Raw genomic sequence first — 20,644 nt, 5'->3', positions numbered from 1 at the left:
ATATATCGAATCACAAGTTTCTTTGCTTAATTTAAGAGTTATGGTGCAGCAATAGTTAAACAAAAGACAGAGGGAACTACATAGACCATGATCCTTTGCTCCATTTCAGTGTAGACCAGTGGTGTCAAACATACCGATGACCCTCCAAGACCTTTAATCTGCCCCTCGGCTGATTTTCTACTAAAATATTTTAATTATATTTTAAAACCTGAAGACAGAATTTGCAATTTTTCACACACCGTTCACAGTCAAAACCTGATGTGCCCACAGACATGCAACTACAAATAATAGATTTACAGTTTTTACCTTTGTGAGCAGGTTTTCTCAATAATGAACATTAATAAAACAAAGCTCAACACACAAACACTTGAATGACATTCTGAAGGCAGCAGCTACTCAGGACATGGTGCCTGATTTTGACGCACTTGTACAGGCTAAAAGATGCCAAGTTCCAGGAGCAAAAAGAAAAACATGACTAAATTCTATGAAATACATACAGGTTAATGTTAAAACACTGTGTTGAAATTGCATGTTTCTTAAAGTTTCAGGTTGTTCATAATATTATATTTTGTAAAAGAAAGAGTTCATCAGTTAAAGATTTCTGTAATAGATTTGCGTTTCTCTTTACAAATATTTGAAGTTATGGCATATATACTCCAAAAATTGCAATGAGTTTTCTGATCCGGCCCCTTTGGGATCAAAGTAGGTTGGATACGGCCCCCGGACCAAAATGAGTTTGACATCCCTGGTGTAGACTACAAGAACAGTTCTAAGCACTTTTAAGTCTTAGTTCTTTGGATTAAGTCTTGTCAAGGCATTTTAAGAGGAAAAAGGAGCATATTAACCTCCACAAAATATCAAAATAAATATCGTACCGTGAGATTTGGATATCGTTACATCCCTACTACTGCATATATCCTGTGTGGTCCTTCCTAGTCCTGGTTTAACCCTAGTTTAGACCTAAAATAGTCCTTTTTTAGACCTGGTTTAGATCTGGTGGTACTGTATTTAAAGGTGCACTGTGTAACCTTTCTGCTTCCCTCCATGGAGATGCTGCCTGTAATGTTCCACAGTATGGCATTACACTTATTTAACTGTATGGAGACAACAGGTGACGCCACAGAGCCAAGTTATAAGCCAGATCTGTGGAGAGGCGAGCGCACTCACAGAAAAGAATGCAAGTTTTTAAGTCAATAAAAACCCATGTTACTGATTAAACGCAAAATGGACACGTTTAAGGCCATACCGGGACATTCCAGAGCTAAAAAAAAGGACTATTCTAGGTCTAAACCAGGACTAAAAGGACTACACATGCTATTTATAGTAGTTCTAAACCAAATGATGACAGAAATGGAGAAAATTGGCCGAATGCCACTTTAAATCACTCAGTCAAAGCCATTATACAGGTCTGAGCTTGCACACTCGTTTTATTGGAAAGTTGGCTGAACATTTTTTTGATCCGATAGATATAACACATTTCTGTAACATAAAAGGTGCAAAAAGGTTCAACAAACCATTGCATAGGACTAAAGTCTGCAGAAGAAACCAGCATGAATGAACAAAGAGCGGTCGAGTACATGCATATAATGAAGAATCCAGTGTTAGTCCCAGAACAGCCCAGTCTGAACGCACAATCACCGGGCTTATTGCTGTAGAAATGAGCACTGTAAATGTAATACAAAAATATATCAGGTTTATATTTGAGAGATTTTCACACAATCAACACATTTCACATCGATGAACGTTACTTTCAGCATTTTGGAATAAATACAGATCGAGGGTTTCAATACGAACAGCGTAAAGATCCTCCGTCCCCATCATAGACTGTATAAACGAGTGGACGAAGGCTACGTTCAGACTGCAGGGCTTAACGCTCAATTCGGATTTTTTTGTGAAATCCGATGTTTTTGCGAGGTCGTTCACATTTCCAATTAAATGCGACTTGTATGTGACTCCAGTGTGAACATTAAACGGCCCAAAAGTGATGTGAGCATTGAACACCTGGCGATTTTAAAGTTCCTCTCGTACCGGAGCCAGAACATGAACAACTTACTGGTTTTAACGAGGAGATTGAGAAGGACGAGGTTTTTGGCGGTGGCATTTTGTGGGGCAGTCCATTGAAAGGAACGTGTGGGTGTGAAGACGTAGCCAAGACTGGTGGGATAGCGATGTGCTTTGCTTCAGTGACATGGAGTTCATTAACAATTTTCGTATGACGAGAAGAAAGTTTGCGTACATTTGTCGCTTGTTGATGACGTGTAGGTCGGATGAATGTGCCTTGGACAGACTGAAGTCACATGTCAAAAGATCGGATATGTATGAGTTTTAGGACCACATATCCAAGTGAAACCGATACATATCCGATCTTTTGACATGTGACTTCAGTCTGAACGGCCAAAGCGCATTCATTCACCTACACGTTATCAACAAGCCAAAAACGTCACTATTCTGCGCTGAAGTAGGCGAAAATTGTTAATGAACTCCGTGTCACTGAAGAGAAGCACATCACCACTCACTACTCTTGACTACGTCTCCACATCCACACGTTCTTTTCAACGGACGTCGCTGCCGCTGTCCCACAAAACACCATGACCAAAAACCTCGTCCTTCTCCTTCTCAATCTCCTCCTTAAAACAAGTAAGTTGTTCATGTTCTGGCTCCTGGTACGAGAGGAACTTTAAAATCTCCAGGTGCTCAATGCTCGCGTCCATGTTTGGACAACTTCCGTAAACACAGAGCACGCTCGCTGCGGTTCACGTCGTCGTGTCTCCAGTGCACATGCGGGACACTTTCGGGCCGTTTAATGTTCACACTGGAGTCACATACAAGTCGCATTTAATTGGAAATGTGAACGACCTCGCAAAAACATCGGATTTCACAAAAAAATCCGAATTGAGCATTAAGCCCTGCAGTCTGAACGTAGCCTTAGAGAACCGAAAATAGCGCTCAGCTCCAGTCAAGTGAAGCTCATCGAGGCTCCTGGTTATGGACAAGGCTCCCAACTCTTTTTCACTGACAAAATTTCAAAACTTTTCCGTGAATTTTCCATGACCGTACATAGAATTTTGTAGAATTGATCAGACTTTTAGGGCAAAATATGAAACATTAACTCTTTCCACTCACTTTATGGTTTGGGATTATAGTTTTTTAACATTCAAAATACTGTCAGTGCATTTATTGTCGTCTCTTTTAAACAAAAATGCGCACACGTTCAGAAATAATCATAACAGCCTAATGAGAACTTAACAGAACGCTGTAGTTGCGTGAAAGAGATACTAAAATTCCATGACTTTTTGTAGATTTCCATGACCGTGGGAACCCTGTATGGAACTCGGCTCCGAATTCGCCCCTGTATTTGGGATTCTGAGCGTGAGTTTCGTGGCAACTGAAGAGCCGATCTGAAGCGAGGTTGTTGGCTGTTGAAGGTAACGCCACAGGTTTGACTGACAGCGTTGCGAAACCAAACCAGCGATGCGGGCGATTCGCAACGTCTTCAAACAAACAAAGAAAACTGTGGCTGGGAAACGAAAGAAATGGAGAAGAAAAAAGAAAATGCCTTTAAAATTAAGCTTTAAGACTGTAGTAAAAAGTAAAAGATGATGAGAAGAAATGATGACGGTGAAAAGAATATTAGTTGAGAAGAGTGATGAAAATGTTTATTAAAAAATGGGGAAAAAAGAGCGAGAAAGAAAGGGAAATTAAATTGTAAATTGGCCAAAATATAAATATAAGGGGGCCTGGCAGTGTGGCTTATGTTTTATTTAATTAAATCTGTGTGTGTGTGTGTTTGGAGGAAAAGAGTGGGCAGTTTTGTTGTTTTATATTTGTTGTAGGTCGTTTTATGTTTATGTTTATCTGCTGTTAAAGATACACTGTGTGACTTGTCTACTGGAGGGTCCATCACCTGCTCGTCTCCATGGAGATACGCTTAAAATGTTCCACAGTGCGGCCATAAACTTAAGAATCTCCACGGAGACTTGCAAGCCAAATCACGGGTTAGATTTGTGGAGTAAGAATGGATGTTTTTTTTAGATATTTTTGAGCAATAAATAACACCTGTAATTGAATAAACCCACGACAGATTAGTTTAATGCCGTACTGTGGACAATTTAAACATCTCCATGGAAACAAACAGGATGCAGACCCTCTAGAAAAGTTACGCAAAGCACCTTTAGTGTTCAGATCGGACAAAACAGCGAAATAAAAACACAAGAGCGACTTAGAATCCATGTATCATTTGTTCATTCGTTTTTTCAATATAAAACCAAAAATAATAAAACGGAAAAACAACAGTTTTCTTCATTATTCGTCTCCAAAACCAAAATGAAAAAAAAAGATAATGATTCGTTTTTTCAGTTTTGGATTCTGTGTTTAAATGAAGAATGGAAAAAACGGATAACGGCTGTTTCCTGTTTACGTGACTGCGATGCCAGAGTTTTGTACCACATACGGACTGAACCAGGACTGATCCAGGTCCGGGATCAGAGCAAGACCAGACCGGGACTGAGATCGAGACCAGACCGGGACCAGACTGAGACTGAGACCAGACTGGAACCTGACCGGGACCAGACCAAGACTGAGATCAGAACTGAGACCGGGACCATACCGAGACTGAGACCAGAGCGGGACCAGCCCGGGACAAGACCAGGACCAGAGCGGGCCTGAGACCGAGATCAGGCGGGACCAGAGGCTCGGAGCTCGAAGCTGAGGCTCGGACCCCGCGGAGGCTCAGAGTCAAAGCTCGGAGTCTGGTCCTGGACTTGGATCACTCCTGGTTCAGTCCGTATGCGGTGCAAAAGTCCGGCATCGCAGTCACAGAAGTCACGTAAACGGGAAACGGCTGTTATCCATTTTTTCCATTCTTCATTTTAACACAAAATCGAAAACTGAAAAAACGAATCATTATCCGCTTTTTCATTTTGGTTTTGGAGACAAATAATGAAGAAAACTGTTGTTTTTTAATTTTCTTATTTTTGTTTTTATATTGTAAAATGAATGAACGGATGATACATGGATTACTTAACATGAACATTTTAAACCCGAAACAACGAGAAAAAGGGTGACAGTTTTTCAATACAAAGTGAATCGGAGCCAGAGCCTATGGAGCCGGAAGCGCGCCCGTACTCACGTCCTCAGCTTCGTCCATTTATCTATACATTCTATGCTCCCCTTGTGTAAATATAAGCACTTGTTAATGAGAAAACGTCTTCAAACACTCAGACATCGCCTCCGTCGGGATTTTAAATATTACACTAGCCACAGGTTTTGATTCTAGGATGGATAGTTACCGTTGCTTGCACACATGCACACAGACAATATTCACTTAAAACTCCAGGTTGGGTGTCCGTATAATAGAAGGCAACGCTGTCGATCTAAACTCGGATGCAGCTGAGACCGTCCTTTCCCCTTACAGCAAATGTTCAGTGGTCTTTTTTGAAGTCGGGCAGAGAAGGACATGCTGGTTTGAAGGATCCAAAAATGCAAAATGGTGACGCAAAGTCCAGGAAACAATCACGGAGCGGTCCAATCTCGTCTTCCGATGGTTTATTTTAAGGGATTCTTTTTTTCAGACCAAGGTTTAGTTTGTTTTCATACCTACATACATAAAGTTTCGGCTGCTCAGACTGGTCACGTGATGTTTCCGTGATGTGTCTGGTCAGTGGATTTAAACCGGTTTTGGAGTCTTCAGGACAGCGTCGCCTTTAAACCAGGACGACGGGGCCTTTTTACTGTCACACACCTGGGAAACAGTAGCTCAGTTGGAAAGACTCAGGAGCCACCAGTAGCTCTCCACCCCCTTCCAATTAGTTAAAATTAAAATGAATTACTACAAATTATGAGTAACTGTATTCAGTTACAGTTACTGTTTCAATGGAGGTAATCGGATTACAGTTACTTTGTTGAAATAAATGGATTAAACGGTGGTATTTTCCTGTTTTCACATTTTGAGCTAAACCAGATCTAAACCAGGTCTAAGCCAGGTCTAAGCCAGGTCTAAACCAGGTCTAAACCAGGTCTAAACCAGAACTAAACCAGGACTAAACCAGGTCTAAACCAGGTCTAAACCAGGACTAAACCAGGACTAAACCAGGTCTAAACCACGTCTAAACCAGGACTAAACCAGGTCTAAACCAGGTCTAAACCAGGTCTAAACCAGGACTAAACCAGGACTAAACCAGGTCTAAACCAGGTCTAAACCACGTCTAAACCACGTCTAAACCAGGACTAAACCAGGTCTAAACCAGGTCTAAACCACGTCTAAACCAGGACTAAACCAGGTCTAAACCAGGTCTAAACCACGTCTAAACCAGGTCTAAACCAGGTCTAAACCACGTCTAAACCAGATCTAAACCAGATCTAAACCAGGTCTAAACCAGGTCTAAACCAGGACTAAACCAGGTCTAAACCATGTCTAAACCAGGACTAAACCAGGACAAAACCAGGTCTAAACCAGGTCTAAACCAGGTCTAAACCACGTCTAAACCAGGACTAAACCAGGACTAAACCAGGTCTAAACCACGTCTAAACCAGGACTAAACCAGGACTAAACCAGGTCTAAACCACGTCTAAACCACGTCTAAACCAGGACTAAACCAGGTCTAAACCAGGACTGAACCATGTCTAAACCATGTCTAAACCAGGACTAAACCAGGACTAAACAATAAGACACTTAACAGTAGGATGGATATAATTTAAGGCAGCAGTGATCTCATGTAGAAATCATTTCTCTGTCAATAACATAAAAACAAACTAAACCTTGGTCTGAAAAAATGATTCTACAGAAAGGAATGAATCGTTAAAATAACCCCTCATTACATAAATTTAAGTTCATGAACAACAAAAGAACAAAATATATCAAGATAACAACTCTTAAAGATAAAAATATGATTTAAGTTGAATAGAAAATATTAAAATCTGGAATTAAATGTAAAAGTCCACTTCAAGTCTTGTTTCCCAACTCAGATTGTAGGATCCATATTATGCCATGCAACACTAACTGACAGCATCTGGGATTATTCTAGTTTAAAATATTGTTCAAACAACTATTCAAATGGTTGGCCTATACATACCCTGGTCCTGGCCTATAATAAGAAAGTGCCCCACAAGCGGTAAAACATTTTCATACGTACGGCTGTTGCGTTAAAGGTCCTATATTACACAAAATGGACTCTTGTGAGCAATAAGACGCGTTAGAATGTTGTTATCTCCTCAAAAACAAACCCGGAGTCATGTTTAGTTTCATTCACACGTATAAACAACCCTGGTTTATTAGTTTGTCTGCATCCGCAAAGCTCAAAATGCTCTGTTCCACCTTGTGATGTCATGAAGTGGTGGTTTTCCAATCAACAGTTCAGAAGAGATTTGCAATTCCAAGGTCTGAATTTATCCAAACGATTACAGTGAAGGTGTGTGGAGTTTAAAAACACAACGGAGCACTTTCTGTATTACCATTACTCGATTGATACTTCGCAATGACATTGCAATGGGAGGTTCTACATGTATGTCTACAGCGTAATTTTCAGCAATTAATATAGTGACACAATGTACTAGGAGTGTGCAAAAATACTGAAATATCGATTATCTTATCGCTTAATTTGATGATACAGTATCGATATCGTGGGCTGCTGTATCGATATATCACCAAGAGTATTTTTTTATATATTTTACTAAATTATTTTGTTACAGCTACAGTTTTGTCACGTTTTTAGAAGAAGGAAACTCGTTTATGCGACACATTTGACATCTACTCTGTTTTGTTGACTAAAATGTTTGTGTTTCATATAAATTTTGTGCAAAAAGTGGTTTAAAAAGAATTTTAGTATCGCAGACATGATTTAGCCTTTATTTTTTACTGAACCGTATTGAATCGATTTGAAATATATCGTATCGAATGGAGATATGTATCGTATCGTGGCCTGTGTATCGAATCGGCAACTTCTGAACGATACCCAGCCCTACAATGTGCATATTCGCAAACACTGCCAAATAGGTTTCACGTGTTGTATTTGCAGCCATGTTAGTTCTTTTTGGTTGGATTGTGTTAAAGCAAAACTCAGATTAAAGTCTAACTTGAGTAACAGAGCTCCAGACAGAGCAGCGCGTCCGATAAGCGTTACAACTTCAGGGAATATTGTACCACGTGAAATCACAAGGTAGAACAGTGAGTTTTCTGTTTGAGAACTCGAGTGTAAATATGCAGGATTTGTGTGTGAATGAAACAAACCAAAACACAACTCCAGGTTTGTTTTTGATGAGGAAAGAACATTGTAACACAGATCTGAAAATAGCTTAATATGGGCCCTTTAAAAGTGCATTGAAGCAGTGCAGCTGGAGCCTCCTGCGTTCAGACCAGACTGAAGCCCTCATACTGCTCCACGGCCTGGGTGAGGCGCTGTTTCAGGGTCTCTTTGGTCTGATATCGGGGCATGTCCAGCAGGTTGTAGCAGGTGTGGGCCACGGGCAGATAGTGCTCCTCCGCCGTCGTCGACTGAATCACGATTTTTAGACTCTCCATGCCGTGGATGGGGATGCGGTCGCTGCCGGTCAGGAACACTGCGAGAACATACAAATAATAAGAGAAATACAAATAACTCAGATAACAGTTCACTTAAAGAGGGGTATTTTACTTCTATGGGGTATTAACTGCTCACGCAAACTAGTGCCTCCACTCAATTTCATTTCTCTCCAGCGAATAGGTCAGAAATCGGAATAAACTAAACAGTTTGGAAGAACCTCGGAAGTTTTAGACCACACACCGGCCAATCAGAGAAGAGTTGCGAAGCCATGACGTCAAACTCAAGCGTCTGTCTGTGTCTCTTTTGTGGTACAGCACAACAGTAAACAGAGCGGTCGAGATGGATGTAGACGAAGACTGACATTCTGTGTTGGCAACAATTCCCGAGATCGAAAATTTTAAGCCCGAACAAAGAGAATGTTTGGTGAATTTTATCAAGAGGAAAGATGTTATTGTGATTCTTCCTACGGGATTTGGCGCATTACATACGTCACGACCAAATAGCAGTGATTGGTTAAATAAAAAAAGTACCCTCCTACTGTCGAGCGAATGAATCCTAATGCTGCGAGGTCAGACGGTTTCCACGAAGTGAAACCGGCTGACCGGATGAATCAGACTAATTAACTGCTAACACATAACATATTTAGATCATGATGTTGCCTTTTACTGTTTTGAAAATGCTATATTCACTGAAAACAACGTATTAACATGTTTTAAAAGTTTCATTCTTCTCTTTGCTCCCTCATTAAGTCACTCCCCTTTCAGAGCGCTATCACAACACAATCAGATCATAAATCTGATGAAACTACTGCACGTTGCATCAGGTTTATCAAGTTGCTGTGTACAGTTTTGTATCCTGTTTTTGTATATTTATAGAGAATTGTCGTGGGTGACGCAAGAATAGGGCCTGAGAGAAATTACTCAAACGTGCATGAACGACATTTAAAACCTCTTCAGGCATGTTTTTGATGAGAGAACAACATCATAACATGGTAGAAAGCTAAGAATTTTGAATAATACCTCCTTTTTAACATTTAAATGACAATTGACTGCTTAAATCCAGTCTCAAAACAGTTTTTTTTTAGCTGCATATGATATTTTCTCTTTTAATGTAAATTTTCTGATGATTATTTTTGTTTGTATTGTGATTTTAATATCTTTCTTAATCGGTAAAGCACTTTGAATTACCTTTTGTACAAACTGTGCTGCACAAAAAACCTGTCTTGCCTTAAAGGTGCAGTTTAACACACCTGGTTTTGTTTTTCTTCCAACATTCAATGAAAAACTACGTAGGAATATTTGGCAAAATATCTGACCAATTAAATGCCTGTTGAACTGGGTTTCACAATATACAGAAGTGAAAGTTTCCACAGACTATGTCTAACACAAACATGCACCTCTTAACTCAGAGCTGCAAGTACAAGTTTTAGATAATTCTGCATAAATAGCTTCAATAAAACTTTTAATAACTACAGTAGCGTCCTTTTGTTTTTGGTTTTTGTTTTTTAAAGAGCCAATACAGCATTTTTTCTGATGTTATAATGTTGTTTACTCATCAAAAAAAAATACTTGGGAGCTGTATTTTGTTTCATTCACACATGTTTAAAACACAAACCTTGCATATTTAGGCTGAGTTCTTCTCCCAGACAGAAAACACTCTGTTACAACTCATGATGTCATGTAGTAATACAGGAAGTGCTCCACTGTTTTTACAGCTTCACTACAATTATTTGGATGATTTAAATGTCTATTAAACTAAAGGTAAAAGGAGCTGATAACTTGATATCTTGATAACTACATCACATTATGGAACAGTGCATTTAGAGTTTTGGAAATGTAAACAGACTAATAATAAAGTGTTACTCAAGTGTCAACGAAACAAAACACAACTCCAGGTCTGTTTTGATGAGGTAACAGCATTATAAATCTCACAAGAGTCAGTTTTTCATAATATCGGACCTTCAAGTACAGCTCACCGTTTTAAAATCTTGTCTCTGGCGGCAGAAACGATGTGAGCACAGGACAAAACACAGACTGACAGCACAGTCAGCTCCACTGCTGTGCGGATGCTATTGAGGCGTTGCTATGGGAACTGTTGCCATCGCCACCACTTGCCCGTCACAGTCGTTTAACTTCAGCCGACGAATGCGCCTGAACTAAACAGATTAACCTTTTCATTTATATTAAGTCTTACGTCTCAGCAACTCGAGAAAAGCAACAGTTTCATCACTAAAAACACGTTTTCTCTAAATGTTACAAAAGACACTTTATTCTAAATAATGTGGCCAAAGCTCCTTGTCAAAGCCTGATCTCGACAGCTCTCAGAAGCAAGAACCGCTGGAAGGCCAGGAGCACAGTGGGTTGTTGTTGTGTCCATAGGCAAGACACTCATATTGCCTAGTATGTAAGTGCTCTGTGTGTTGAAGGGACTGACGGTGCAGTTGCACTCTGCCCCAGAGTGACACTCCCACTGACAGCCACGTGAATAAATAATGCACAAAATTGCAGCATCTGGAAATACGCTATAAAATGTAAAATTATTATATAAAACTATATTTATTAACAATATATATAACACTACCACTATTTCTTGTTGTCTCAGTACTAAAATTTCAAACTCAATTTCGATACTAAAGAATAAACCTGATACATGATACCAATTTTGAAACCCAAATGATCATTTTAAAATGTATTTTTAGACAATATTTGACTTTTCAATACAAAATCATATTATTTGTTAACATATGGTCTTGCTCTAGTTCTGAACTCAAGATGAAACTGTTTTGGAAAGGTACAATTTTATCCCGTTACATTCTTTAAGCTTATATACTTGTTTAAATTACTGTCTAGTTTTGATGTTAAAAGTATCAAAAATCTGAAACTAATCTGAAACTAATCGATACTAGTTTTAGCATAGATTAGTTTCGGATTTTCTATACTTTTGACAACCTCCTGTTATCTATTTCTATTACTGCTGACACTGGTGGAGGTGAATGAAATAAAACAGGCTGCACTACAGTTTCACAGTTTCATGTCTATTCTAACATGAGAGGCCAAACACTGCCAGTTATAATTAATTACACAGTCCGAAGCTGCTCGTTACAGCCCGTCTAACTCACTGGGGGATGGACAGAGTTAAATTGCCGTGAAGGCCGTGCTGCCGGAGACTTACACAAGAACTGCTTCTTTTTCTCCAGAGGAAATTCATGGAAGACTTCCCAGAACAGCCGGACGGTCGGGTGTGTGGCAGAGTATTCCCCTTTGTACTCAGCATTCTGTAAAACAACAACAACAATACGTAAGAGACAGAGCAGAGTCAAGTTACAGCGTCAAGTCATGATGAAGTTTGGATTATTTACACTGTGGATTCTCACTGACGTCAACAAAATTATGAATGGATAAATTACTGGACTTTAAATGGACATGGGTACTTTTTTTTTTTTAACATCTTGACAGGACTGGACATGTCTCTTTTCCTTTTCTTTTCTTTGTGGTGTGCAAAAATATAAAAATATCGATATACTATATTGTTTAATTTAATGACACAGTATCGATATCGTGGGCTGCTGTATGGATATATTGCCAAGAGTATTTTTAGGTATATTTTACAAACTTATTTAGTGAAAGAGCTATAATTGCGTTGACATTTTCACCGATTTGAGTAGAATGGGTGTTTTTCATATTAACTTTGTCCAAACTTCAAGGATTTAGTAGACTTTTAGTATCACAGCCATGATTTAGTCTTTGTTTTTCACTCAACCATATCAAATTAATTTGAAATATATCGTATCAAATCGTACTGAATCGAAAGTGCACTGTACTGAAAAACATATCGTATTGCGGCTTTTGTATCGAGGTATGTATCGTATCAGCAACTTGTGAATGATACCCAGCCCTAGTGTGGAGTGTGTGTGTGGTGGTGTTTTTTGTTTTTTTTGTATAATTTCTAAAATTAAAAAATAGCAAATTAAAAAAGGAATCTAGTATACAAAAAACATACAAAATAAAACTCAAAACTTATGTTAGATTTAAAAAAAAAAAAATTCAAAATATCCACCCTTTGCTTTGAACCCTTGTTTGAACTTTTGGCATTTCTCGACCTTGACATGGCACAGCTGTGAAGTGAAAACTATTTCAGGAGACTTAAAAAGAAGGCCAAGGGTTTTAGCGCTATCAACAAAGCAAATCCTGGATACTTTGAGGATTACAATATCAAATTTAAAAAATATTTACCGTATTTTACAGACTACAAGGTGCACTTAAAATCCTTTAATTTTCTGAAAAAACGACAGTGCGCCTTATGTATTAATTCTGGTTGTGCTTACTGACCTCGAACCAATTTTATGTGGTACACAGCACTCGAGAATCTGTCAAAATCTCAGTTTTTTTCAGCGCTTATAGTTTATGCAAATTAGCCATGTGGTTTTAAGTTTCATTTCTGTAAAACGTAAACAAATGTGCACAAAGCCACATTAAACACATTATTACTCAATGTATATTTGAGTCATCCTTGTATTAAACTAAAAAAACAAACTTAAATTAATTATCCACCCACATTCACATTCATAATCCACATTCACCAAGACAGTGAGGCAACGCCGAGGAAATTACGCCACAAAGGATCAGTCTCAAGTGTCGTCCATTTGTTTCGCTTGATGCTCCTTATAATTCGGTGCATCTTATAGTCCGAGAAATACGGTAGTTGAGTAACTTTAACTTTTTCTGTACAAATAAACTCACCTTGCCTTGCCTTTAATAAACAATGAACGCAAGGGTGTGTGCAAACTTTTGACTGGTAAAGTGGAGTACAGGTAATTGCAAAGTTCTACTGCAGAATTGTTGTTATTGCTAAATCGGAGAGAAGTTAATCCCAGAAACTCACGTGTCATTGCTAAGATTTTGTTTTCTTAGAAGCCAATTCTTCAAAAAGCCTGGTTGCATTTTGATTATTTCCTTTTAGTCTTGCTTTGACCTTGAAATAAAGCAGCTCTAATTTCTGGAATAAATATTGCATCTGATACATTCTCTGGTTCCCATCAATCCTTACTAAATAAATTAAGATGCCACGCCCAATAGCTTTAATAAGCCAAGAAAAACACATGCTATTTTCATTTTATAATTCTGCTTTTCCGGTATGTCGGTATTTCCTAAAGCATTGTTCATTCACAAAATCAGCTGGTCCCAATGTCCCAGTTTAGAATCCCTCCATTTACAAGATGTGCTTTATAGTTCACTAATTCTCTTTAATATATAAGCACTGTAGTGTACCGAGGTTAAAAATAACAACCACGGGTTACACATTACATCCGAAACAGTGGGAAGCTCTTCCCAAAGAAGTGTTCTATTTCTATTCTGAGGTCAAACTACCATTAAAAGGTCCTAAATTACACAAAATTGACTTTAAATTTGGTTATAATGCTGTTAGCTCCTTTTAAAACAGACCTGGAGTTGTGTTTTGTTTCATATGTGAATAAAACAAAACACAACTCCAAGTATGTTTTTAATGCAGAAACAACTCTTTTTCAAAATTTCAAAAGTTTTCCATGACTTTTTCATGACCTAAACACATACACACACATAAACATACATACTAGGGGTGGCATGGTTCATGAAAAAAAAAAAGAAAAGTTCTGTCTGCTTGTCACAGTTCAGAACGTGTGCTAATACGTTCGGAAAAAATCATAATAGTAGGAATGTAATGATTTCCAAATCTCACAATACGATATTTTCACGATTTGCATCTCATGGTACTATATTTATTGCGATATTTGTGGAGACTAACAGTGAATATTAGGGCTTGGTATCATTAAGAAGTTGCCGATACGATACATACCTTGATAATTAGGCCATGATACGATACATCGCACGAGGAAAAATATAGTTAAGTTAGTCTTTGGCCATCTAAATAAAGGCCTTTTAACTATATTTATTCTTTTGCGATTTTTACTTCTTTGGAGTGCCTGAATTTTCATGACTGTGGGAACCTTGAACATTATAACAGATCAGAAAATAGAGTAATATGGGCCCTTTAAAGTCTCACCTTCTCCATCTCCTCCCAGTTGTAGTTGCTGTTTCCCACCACCATGGCCATGAGCTCCGAGGGCTGGAATAACCATAAGATCTCTCCCCCGCACACTTTGAGGAAGCCGGTGGAGAAGGCCTCGTACTGCTCGCTCACAGAGTCGCAGAACACGTAGCGCAAATATGCATCCACGAACTCCTTCCTGGAACGGCAAAACAATGCATTATTTATATCTTCTATAAAAAACAATAACAAGGAAATGGGGCTTTTGAAAACACTGGGCTCATTGTTTTATTGATACTTTGCAGTGAAGTTACCCTGGGGATGTCCTATGTGTAGCTCTAGGGTGGAATGTTAAGTGACACAATGCACAATGCACACATAAGCAAACACAGCCATAAAAGTTTTCATATATGGTATTTAATGTTATTTAATCTACCATCTACAGCTCAAATCTTACTTTGCTTACATAAAACTGGCAAAATCTCACCACTTTTGCAAAGAAATTGTAGACACGATAAATACTGAGGATAAAAATATATTGTTGCAGATTTCATATATGGAAAAATAAGATGATAAATTGTCGTGACAGGCCTACAGTAAGTAAAGTTATTTGAGAGCGACTTGTTTAACAGCACAAATCAGCTCACCTCATCATCTCTTTATAATCCAATTGTGCTAAAATAAAGCTCAGATTAAAGTCTAACTGATAGTTTACAGTGACATCACGCTGAGGGTCTTCTACATGTATCTCTAATGGTGGAATGTTTAGGAGTTACCATGGCGACACAATGCACACAACCGAAAGTTTTGAGATTTAAGTACGAAAACTCAAGAAAAAACACAAAATGGATTTAAACAGCACATTTTCAGAAACCTGTGAGCTTTTCTGCCCTACAAAAGCAGAACACCATAACATTATGTTTGGTCAAAAATGAGTGTCATTTTGTTTGTACTCGAGACCTCCTTTATCATGTGAATAAATATCGTGAAAAATATTGAGCTCAAAATTGACCTTTGAGCCTCATTTGTCAGTTCCTGTTCTCTGCCATTGTATCATGAGCCAAAAATAAGGAGTCGTGCAAAGACAAAAGGCAAAAAGGCAGTAACAGTGTATGTTTTGTTTGTGATTTAGTTCATAAATATAATTTATGTTTAAATCCAACCTCTCGCCTCCTTCTTTTTGTTGCGGCCTTGGCACAGGGTCTGAACACATTAAATAAATAAACCTTTGTATTCAGTTATACTTAAATTATCTTTAACGAGAAAGTATTTTGTGAATTTATTCATACTGTACACACTTTACTGCAAAGTCAATCGTCTGTCAAACTGTTTAACTGTGCAAATGTCACCGCAAAATCTTGATCAGCATAAAACAGGAAATCCAAAGCTCTTCTATATCATTTCAAACAAACACCATGATGACTCGACCTTGGTGAGATGTTCTTATAATGGATGGCAGTCTGGGGAAAATCAAGCAAATAATGATAATGATAGTTTCTCTGCCTTTTGCCTTTGCACAACTCATTTTAAAGGTCAAAGATCACTTTTGAGCTCAATATTTTTTGTATACAGTATTTCTTAGCAACTAGTTGTCAAACTTTGGGAGCTATACCTATTAGAGGTCTGCATGGGACAGAATTTTCAGTCCACTCCTGCCCGCGCCCTCAAAGAATTGTAATTTTCAATCCCACTCCCGCCAGCACCTGCGATAATTTGTCCCACTACCACCCGCAAATCCTGCAAATTGGGGACAATTGCTTTCTTAAGCTCTATCAAACATGGAGAAGCGGTAAGGAATTGTCTAAAATGTGCGTGAGATTAGACCACGTCCACAAATTTAGAAAAATTTATTAGACGCACTCTTAAGCGCCACCCTGGACCTTGGGTGTTTTTTTGGGTGCCATGTCTTATTGGTGTTGTCCTCAGATTGGCACGACGATCCCACTTCTTTGACAAGAAATGTAAGATTACGGACGTAACTCTGGCCTCTTACTAGCCCAAGAAAGCCGTAGCACCCGAGGGTCAACAAAAACGAAGAAAAGAAAATAAGTTCTTCACCTTTTTTTAATTGGCCACACCATGAGCAGATCTGACAGCATGTCCCCATGACAGACAACAGGCAACCACTCCATGACAAAAGAATTCCCCTTATATAGCTTGGCCTAAACCACTAAGCCCCAAACAGGTAAATTTAAGCTTTTAAAAACTACTAAATATAAGATTATAAGATTTACAACTATTTACATTTCATCAACTAATATTGCACTTTGTAACATCAGGATTATCAGTTTTTAACTATTATTTCATGTATTAGTTAGATAGTTAAAACCATTTTGACAGTTAAACCTCCTCTCCCCCAGCAGCACTTGCCAGGATGCACCTGGCCTGCACTGATAAGGGCACGCCTCCAAATCAGTGCCTCCACCAATCACCTCAAAGGAAAGGAAAAAAAGGAGTGAAACAGGGAAAATTAGCATGGCATCAAATGAATATAACTGAAAACATGAAGGTATATAACTGATGAGTCAGGGTGTGGTCTACAGTATAGCTCCCTCACAAACCCCATCAAAAAATGACTGCGCGCCCCGCAATCCAGAGCGCCCTATACAATCCACTCGGGTGTCCCAGCACGACTTCAGTAAACTACAAAGTCACAGCGCACGCAAACACACACGGAGCAGACAGCAACCGCGCAGTGAAAAACACCCACAGCCACACTCATCACTCCACCCCGATGAGGAATGGAACGGAGGAACGAACCGAAAAAGCGAGTGCAATGTGCCACTTCTAGACACAACTGAACAACTGAGTCACTGCGAACACGCCGACAATCCAGCGGTCCCAGACAGCACCCTCCCTACACGCCACAACTGAACAAAGCCCAGAGTCACCGTGAACGCGCCAAACAAAGTCCCACTGACCCATACAACTGTTGTGTTTCGTTTAAAGTCCGGTGCGGTTTATTTGTGAAAAAAGTTTGAAAATAGACCATTTAATGACAGTGCGTCTTATAATCCAGAGCGCCTAATAGTCCGGAAAATGTGGTATATTAATCATTTGCATATTTTACTTTACACTGAAATTTAGTTTGTGGGACTGCAGTTTATGATCCCACCTGCCTGATCCTGCAAAACAGTGCAGGCCTCTACTATATATTACACTTTGTCTGGACAAAACAGAAACTTTTAAGTAATTTTTCTCAGTTTCACACTCTGGCAAGTTAAGATCTTTTGTCTTTGAAGGGCAGAATAGGAGTATTCGATTTTCAACAAATAAAGGTGAATGTGACAAACTACAAAACTGTTGACTAATGCGAGCTATTTTGTGACTGTAATGTTACATGAGAGACTTGTTGAACAGCACAAATCATCACACTCATCTCATATCTCCAGCTAAATCAGCACTTTATAGTTAGATCATGATAAATCAAAGCTCATAGTCAAGTCTAACAAAGCCTCAGAAAGAACAGAGCCTCCAGTTGGCACCACACACCCAAGGAATGTTGATGCCAGCAGCTGCAAAGTATCAATACAAAGTGTACTGAACGTGCTCAGAGTGTACGTAAACACAGTTGTATTTCCTGATGTGCAAGCTGGTCTGAGGTGATTAATTTGTAGAGTGACAGTTTCTGCGGCCTCGTGCCAGTCCGGGAGGTGTGTGCTGTTTACATTACAAGTTGCTTAGTTGGATTAAATGGATAAGAGCATTAGGACACTGCACACTCCCAGAGCCGCTGAGGTCAACAAATGATCTAGATATGGGACACCGAATGCTTAAGTAAATATTGTTCTGTTATGGGCAGAGATGAAGTTGTAAAATGTGTGAAAAGTGAAAAGTGCATTGCAATACAAAAAAAAACATTTCAAATTTCAACTTAATGAATGCATGTACTTTTTCTTTGTACTAGTGGGAAATATCTTGTTATTTTTAGACACTACAATGAAATTTAAAGGTGCACTGTGTTACTTTTCTGGTTCAGGGTCCGCTTGTCTCCATGGAGATTTTATTGCCCAGAATTTTCCACAGTATGACATTCATTACTTACTTTACTTACTTATTTTACTTACTTACTTTTACATTCATGCTTTAATTACTTATTTTATTTACTTTACTTACTTTACTTTCATACGTTACTTTCTTACTTTACTTATTTTGCTTACTAACTTAACTTACTTTACTCAACTTTCTTTACTTTATTTTCGTACTTTACTTACTTATTTTACATACCTATTTTACTTACTTATTTTACTTACTTTACATACTAACTTTAAAAAATAAATAAAAATTTATATTTTTGGGGATAATTTTGCTTTAATGGTTTGGTTTCAATTGGTTTCTATATTGGAGGAGTTCAAGTATCTTGGGATCTTGTTCACGAGTGTGCATCACTGCGTCTGCGGTCGCTGTATCGGACCGTCGTGGTGAAGAGGGAGCTGAGTCAAAAAGTAAAGCTTTCGATTTACCGGTCAATCTACGTTCCTCCCCACACCTATGGTCATGAGCTTTGGGTAATGACCGAAAGGACAAGAACGCGGATACAATCGGTCGAAATGAGGAGCCAGTTGAGAAGGCACAGGCATCTGTTCCGGATGCCTCCTGGGCGCCTCCCTCGGGAGGTGTTCCAGACTTGTCCCACTGGGAGGAGGCCCCGGGGAAGACCCAGAACATACTGGAGGGACAATGTCTCTGGGGTGGCCTGGGAACACCTCTGGATCCCACTGTTGCTTCCGGGACCAGGCCCCGGATAAAACGGAAGAAAATGTATGGATGGGTTTCTATATTTACTTCAGGAATATTTCACACTTCAAAATGTGTGCGCTGCTGAAAGGCTTATAACCAAGATGACCAGATTCCCCAATATCAAGAAACAACTTTGATATTATTTGAAAGCAGTACATCCAGATAAACTCTTATGTGAATGACTGAAATGGAGCATCTTATGAAACACCCTATAATGAGAAACAACTGACTTTATACACTACCATCAGCCAAGAGTTTGGACACATCCTCTTATTCAGTGTTTTGTTTTGTTTTCCTTAAGGTTTACTACTTTCTACATTTTAGATACAAACAGTAGGCATTAAATATATGATGCAAGATATGTGGAATCATGTAGTAAAGGAAATACGTTAAATAAACAACTAAATACTATGTATATTTTTTAATATTTTATACTCAAATCTTCAAAGTGGCCAATCTTTGCTTTGCGGACAGCGCTGGACACCCTTGTCCTTCTTGATGAAGTCTCCTAAAATGGTTTTCACTTCACAGCTGTGTCATGTCAGGGTCAAGAAATGTCAAAAGTGCAAATGGTGTCTATTTTTATTATTGCAGTTTAAGTTTTTAGATATTTTGAGTTTATATTTTGTTTGCCACATTCCACATAGCTTTGATGCCTTCAGTGAGAATCTACAATGTAGATAATCATGCAAATATAGAAGAAAAATGAGATGAAAAAGCGTGTCCAAGCTTTTGATCGGTAGTATCTTTGCACAGATGGAGAATCATAAAAAACATGATTCACATAAACATTCATACCATACTCCTACAACTTTACAACAACGCCTTATTTATGCGTTATTCGACACCAGTCTCTTGCTATTTTATATTATATTATATTGTGTTGTGCGAGCTACTGTGCCCAAATAATTTCCCTCATGCATCAATAAAGTTTGCCTAAATCCAAACACTGAAATTGCAACATAATCTATCAAACCTCAGGTAATCAAATCATCGGCCCACTCAGTCCTGCTGTTTTGGGGATGACAGCAGCAGCCTGGGCCATCTGTTACACACAGCTCTGAGCAAACTCCACGCAGAACACACTGTGCTCTCGTTCAAATATCAGACATGTTTCCCAAACGGGACACGACATAAAAAGCTGAACTCGGGGCCCATAACTTGACATGAGCTGTATCCAGTTTCACCTGTTGTTTTTGTCCACGTTGATGCTTTCGCCGCCTGGGACCAGCTCCTTCACCTCAGTCATCCCGTAGTTCTCCCGAGTGATCTGACAACAACAAAAACAAAAAAATATAACTGTTATGAAAGCGTTTATTACATCCTTACGTAAGACAATTAGGAACATTAAAGGGCTCATGTTA

General features: G+C 38.8%; 1 protein-coding gene across 1 annotated transcript in view; it reads right to left on the bottom strand.

The window, feature by feature from the left end:
* Positions 1–1,398: 1,398 nt before the first annotated feature.
* The window catches only part of herc3 (HECT and RLD domain containing E3 ubiquitin protein ligase 3), a 63,624-nt gene continuing 44,378 nt past the window's right edge, over positions 1,399–20,644 (bottom strand). The window contains exons 22-25 of the mRNA XM_020917753.2: positions 20,468–20,550; positions 14,556–14,739; positions 11,688–11,790; positions 1,399–8,553 (exon numbers count right to left, since the gene is read on the bottom strand). Of these exons, the coding sequence (XP_020773412.1) occupies positions 8,345–8,553; positions 11,688–11,790; positions 14,556–14,739; positions 20,468–20,550 (579 nt within the window). The 3' untranslated portion in view covers positions 1,399–8,344. The remainder of the gene's footprint in view (positions 8,554–11,687; positions 11,791–14,555; positions 14,740–20,467; positions 20,551–20,644) is intronic.

This window comes from Boleophthalmus pectinirostris, unplaced genomic scaffold, assembly GCF_026225935.1.
Source record: "Boleophthalmus pectinirostris isolate CB_2022bp ecotype Guang Dong unplaced genomic scaffold, ASM2622593v1 HiC_scaffold_22, whole genome shotgun sequence".
Taxonomy (NCBI): Eukaryota; Metazoa; Chordata; class Actinopteri; order Gobiiformes; family Gobiidae; genus Boleophthalmus; species Boleophthalmus pectinirostris.
Note: the sequence above shows the minus strand (reverse complement) of the source record. Positions and strands in the feature narration are given on the sequence as shown.